The sequence below is a fragment of the Mixophyes fleayi genome, chromosome 7 (assembly GCF_038048845.1).
Source record: "Mixophyes fleayi isolate aMixFle1 chromosome 7, aMixFle1.hap1, whole genome shotgun sequence".
Taxonomy (NCBI): domain Eukaryota; kingdom Metazoa; phylum Chordata; class Amphibia; order Anura; family Limnodynastidae; genus Mixophyes; species Mixophyes fleayi.
Genome location: NC_134408.1, coordinates 18,303,951 through 18,309,950, shown reverse-complemented (window position 1 = coordinate 18,309,950; position 6,000 = coordinate 18,303,951). Strand labels below are relative to the sequence as shown.

Below are 6,000 nucleotides of genomic sequence, written 5' to 3'. Positions count from 1 at the left end.
CACTCTGTGCCCCCTGCATCCACACACTCTATGCCCCTGCATCCACACATTCTGTGCCCTCTTCATCCACACACTCTGTGCCCCCTTCATCCACACACTCTGTGCCCTCTGTATCCACACACTCTGTGCCCTCTGCATCCACACACTGTGCCCCCTTCATCCACACACTCTGTGCCCTCCTTCATCTCCACACACTATGTGCCCCCTTCATCCACACACTCTATGCATCCACACACTCTGTGCCCTCTGCATCCACACACTCTGTGCCCTCTGCATCCACACACTCTGTGCCCTCTGCATCCACACACTGTGCCCCCTTCATCCACACATTCTGTGCCCCCTTCATCCACACATTCTGTGCCCCCTTCATCCACACACTCTATGCCCCGTTCATCCACACACTCTGTGCCCCCTTCATCCACACACTCTATGCATCCACACACTCTGTGCCCTCTGCATCCACACACTCTATGCCCCTGCATCCACACACTCTGTGCCCTCTGCATCCACACACTGTGCCCCCTTCATCCACACATTCTGTGCCCCCTTCATCCACACATTCTGTGCCCCCTTCATCCACACATTCTGTGCCCCCTTCATCCACACACTCTATGCCCCGTTCATCCACACACTCTGTGCCCTCTGCATCCACACACTCTATGACCCTGCATCCACACACTCTGTACCCTCTGCATCCACACACTGTGCCCCCTTCATCCACACACTCTGTGCCCCTGCATCCACACACTCTGTGCCCCTTTCATCCACACACTCTGCGCCCCTGCATCCATACACTCTGTACCCTCTTCATCCACACACTCTGCCCCCTCTGTATCCACTCACTCTGCCCCCTCTGCATCCACTCACTCTGCCCCCTCTGTATCCTCGCTCTACCCCCTCCATTGCTGTTTCCTATCACCATTCCCCTTCGTTTTTTTGCTTACCATACTTGACCTTCTTTCTTCAATTTCTTCTGTTTTCTTACCAATTCGGCGGTGCCCGGGACCCAACATCCTCTCTCCTGCCGCTTGTCACTGAATGACGGGCGTGATGACGTCACGCCCGACAATCAGTGAGAAGGAAGGAGGATGCTGGGTCCCGGGCGCCTCCGGATTGGTAAGTTGTTTTTTTCCCCCCTCTTCCTGGCCACGGCACCACTGTGTGCGCCGAGGCTCCCAGGGGTGCCGCGGCGCACACTTTGGGAACCGTGCGTTTAGCCCTTAAAATGGCTGCATCCGCAAACAAGGGATATATATATAATCTGTTAGCGGTATATTAAGGGTTTTTTAGCAAGAGTTTGGTTCAGCCGAACCTGAAACATGATTTTTCTGCAATTTCAGGACACATTGTACAGCGTACTGCAATTACAGATAAGCAGTTCTTCCCCTCCTGTTTAATTTTAATATGCAAGTTAGACAAATCATTTGGTGCATCTGTAATAGATTATACACATGGGAAGTTCTGTTTGTGTTTAGAGAAACTGACACCAATGAAAAAAAAAACAAGTTTTTTTTTTTAGAGTAATGTTTTGGTAAACAAATGTTTTATATATTATTAAACAACAGACAAAAATGATTAAAACAGTGCGATAAAAATACAAAATCGTATGTCAACTAAACATAAAATATAGAACCTGTCATATCAATAAAACATTTAGCAAAACATCTATAAAACAGAATAAACATTCCAATGACACAAAAAGCTGGGTAGAAAATAGACATACATATAAAGTACCTGTATTTATACAAGGCATTGTGAAGCATGTATGGACTACCCAGAATCCATTGCTGCAATGGAATCACTGTTTACTCGTGCTCTTTAATCTTTGTTTTCTGCTTAAAATCAATCTCAGAGGTTTTTCTGTTCCACTTTCTATGCCATATGTCTAGAATTTTGTGTTTAATTTTTATTTTTCGTTGTTTTGAATCATGAGGTCGGTTCAGCTTTCCCATCAGTTAAGTCATGAGGTATAGAAACTTGAAGGAAACTTGGTTTGTTACACTGAATGGGGATATTGTAGTGGGCCAAAAAATGCCTCCTCCACTGTGTAGACGACAGGGTGAATTTGGGGCCAGAGATGCAGTCACATCTGTCCAGTTGGCAGATATTGTGGTGTGTGGCCAGATTAAAGGTACCCACACCCAATTCAGATCGGAATTTTTGTCTCTTTAGCCACATTGCGTAGGAAAGCTCTTTCGGCGATCAGACCCAATGACTGGATCGTAGAGAAAAGGAAAATTTCTCATGTTCATGTCAGCCGTTGACCACAGACGGATAGAGATAATCAGTCCGCCCGGTTTTAATATACAAAATTACTTTTTTATGGACCACGCACATTGCAATGTAGGGACATGTTGGTCGCCAATCGCCAAGTCCGGATACGAGTTGCTAGCTCAAGAAGTTGGTCTTCATTTCTTAGTCCCCAAATCACCAGGTAGGGCTAGTTGAGGATTGTGGGAGTCGTAGTCTTTTCTGTTTACAGTTATTAAGCAAAGTTGATGTTGCCGTGTAAATCATTTTTGTTGAAAATAAAAATGCAAAAGGAAATTCTGAAAAGTACAATATAGCTCATGGAGCCAGCACTGTACAAAACATTTACAACTATACAGACATTCCAAAAGGCAGTTTGCGCTGAGGTGGCAGTCATCTCTGATTATGTAACTAAGTATTTATCACCTGGCTTTTCACCTTATATAACAATAAGGGAAATAAATGAGTAAGCAGCGGCTGTTCAGTAGCAGTAAACTAGCCAACTATTGTGTAAATATTTTAATAATTTGATTAATTAATGCTGAGGGACTTGGTAGAGCAGCTCAGGGCTACTTATGAGATGAGCCCTGTTTCTGTGGTGAAGTCAGTGCATGTGTACACCAGACGACTGTACGTGGTGTCAGTGACCACAAGGGGGCGATAGAGTAGGGATTTACAAAAGTTTCCCCAATTTGCTTCTGAGTTACAGTACCAACTTAGTTACTTTCTTGGCCTCATATATTAATAAAGCAGTAGGAATTTGTAGATTTATCCTCAATTAATGTTTAATGGACCTGATATTATGTTACTTTTAAAAGGTTTTAAATTATTGCAATGCTCTACAGAATTAGTTATGAGGCTCCAAGTGTGTCTAGCACCAGAATGACCAAACAGCTCAACATTACATAGGGATCATTATCATGCTGAACTGTAAAGTGCAGAGTGAAAAAGTCCAATCCTCCATGCAGGGTCGGCGGTGATCAGAGCAGAGTGATCTCGCTGGGCGGCAGCGTTAGACGCTTATCACGACTTTGAAGAAGGTTTTCCATATGAACGGCCACTACCCTGCACAGCTCCAAACCCTGTGTGAAGAAGAGATAAGGTTACACCAAGCTCTGTGGACTTTATAATAATAGGTTATTATAGAAATTAATTTGGATATAGATTGTCATGATGGCTCAGGAAATGCATCCTAGAAAATGATGTTTCCTCTTCTGAAGCCTTGTAGTCAAGTCTTATTTATAACTGCTCATATGGGCCAGTGAAATCCACTAGATCAGTGGATCCCAAACTTTCACAGTTCAAGGCAAACTTAGGGTCTCCGTAATTTTTTTAAGGCACCCCTAAGCCAAAATAATTACCAAGTAGTCCTCTGCCTTACTTACTACCGGCCCTGGCCATGGCACCCCTGTGAGATCACAGGGGGTAAATGTATCAAGCTGAGAGTTTTCCGGCGGGTTTTAAAAGTGGAGATGTTGCCTATAGCAACCAGGTGGAAGGAGAAAAAGAAATGATCAAATGGGGCACTCAGGATGGACAAGAAACTGATATTGAGATAAATAATTTCTAAATACTGTTAAATACTTCTTTATTAGTGCCGATTAAAACATTCTAATAGCGAAATATAAAAAATGAGTAATAAATGAAAACTGGGTGGAAAATAAAACTGTTAAAAAGGACAATATTGTTTGTCCAACCGCTTTACTACTCTATTGTCAACTATTCTTATTAATTTCCATGAATATGGTTTATAAGATTGTTTAGATAGTTATTCAATTCCCTGGTTATTCCATTTTATAACAGTCATTTCTAATTAACCTCTTTTAGTTGGAAGGTGAGATACATATATTCCCTCCTAGATTATTATAAAACCAGTGCCATAGACTTGACAAGACAAAATTGGTCGAGTTATAATAAACCAGCTTGTTATACACCAATGCTTCTGGGTAATGTAGTCCTTTCAGTGTATCCAGTAGAATCACAATATCCTATCAAGATTGGAGGCTTAGTTCCTCCAGGAGTTATACTATATATCTATATACTCTGAAGGGAAATCCTCACAACCACTACAGGACTTAGATCTGAATAATATCTGATCTTTATGACAATCAGACAAACTGGTTTATTATAACTCAACCAATTTTGTCTTGTCAAGTCTATGGCACTGGTTTTATAATAATCTAGGAGGGAATATATGTATCTCACCTTCCAACTAAAAGAGGTTAATTAGAAATGACTGTTATAAAATGGAATAACCAGGGAATTGAATAACTATCTAAACAATCTTATAAACCATATGCATGGAAATTAATAAGAATAGTTGACAATAGAGTAGTAAAGCGGTTGGACAAACAATATTGTCCTTTTTAACAGTTTTATTTTCCACCCAGTTTTCATTTATTACTCATTTTTTATATTTCGCTATTAGAATGTTTTAATCGGCACTAATAAAGAAGTATTTAACAGTATTTAGAAATTATTTATCTCAATATCAGTTTCTTGTCCATCCTGAGTGCCCCATTTGATCATTTCTTTTTCTCCTTCCACTAAGTTCTATAGTAATTCAATGATCGGGTGCACCGATCCTCAAGATGTATGGATAATGCCATTGAGGCTAGATTGATACACATATAATTATAGAAACATATGGATTACCTGGTGCGGTTCCCCCCCCCCCCTTTTTTCTCGAGCCTATAGCAACCAATCAGATTCTAGCTGTCATTTTGTAGAATGTACTAGATAAATGATAACTAGAATCTAGTTGGTTTTTCAAACCTGACGGAAAACTCTCAGCTTGATACATTTACCCCCAGAACTGAACACAGTATTCTAGATGAGGTTGTACCAATGACCTATACAGTGACATTATTACTTCTTTCTTTCTGCTACGGATTCCTCTCCCTATACCACCAAGCATCTGAGTTGCCTACATCATTGCTTTGTTACATTGCTAACCTGCCTTAAAATCACCTGAAATAGTGACTCCTAGATCCCTTTCCTCCTCAGTAGTTTCCATTATAGTGCTATTAATACTATATTTAGCCTTTGGGTTTTTGAGGGCTATCATGAATATTACTTTTGCAGGTGTTCACAGTTTGTGTAAGTTTTCCATGTTCTATATCACAGTGTGACAGACGCTTTTACCTGCTCCAGCTGCAGCTGTGTTATCCGCTGTGACATCATATCACCCAGCATGATGTCAACATAGGGGTAACTGAACCCTGCTGCTGGACGCTGGGTCCTAGTGCTCTGGATGTCCTTCAGAGGGAATGTCACCACCAGCTTCTGTAAACCAAACAGGAAATATTGTCACACTGACAGGAAATGAAATGTGCAGCTCATTTTCATACTTTGCAATTAAGTTGTGTATGGATAATTACTTGATATCTGGTAATTATGTTAGAGAGATAAAGCCACCAGTAATGTAATTGTGCTGCTTAATGCTAAATAGGTTTTATGATTTCATTTATAGGATAGTGAACTTTAATCAGTGTTTCAATGATTTAATGTCATGTTTTCTCTCTGATTTATTGTTGTGGAAATTGCTATGTGTTAATCTCCCTAAGTTACCCTATTACCACCCTCTACACAGCTACCACAAGACAACAACCCTCTGACCAACATAGCTGTGTGACTGATCACACAGCCCACTCAATACTTTTACCTTTGCATTCTAGCTGGTCCAGTGTGCAATATTATCAAGCCTTGGGGACCATCTTGTGGCCTACGACTGCATTGCGGGGCTTATGT

At 41.2% G+C, this 6,000-nt stretch overlaps 1 protein-coding gene across 1 annotated transcript in view; it reads right to left on the bottom strand.

The window, feature by feature from the left end:
• Positions 1 to 1,590: 1,590 nt before the first annotated feature.
• Positions 1,591 to 6,000, bottom strand: part of MYO15A (myosin XVA) — a 94,217-nt gene continuing 89,807 nt past the window's right edge. The window contains exons 66-67 of the mRNA XM_075181317.1: positions 5,395 to 5,535; positions 1,591 to 3,332 (exon numbers count right to left, since the gene is read on the bottom strand). Of these exons, the coding sequence (XP_075037418.1) occupies positions 3,231 to 3,332; positions 5,395 to 5,535 (243 nt within the window). The 3' untranslated portion in view covers positions 1,591 to 3,230. The remainder of the gene's footprint in view (positions 3,333 to 5,394; positions 5,536 to 6,000) is intronic.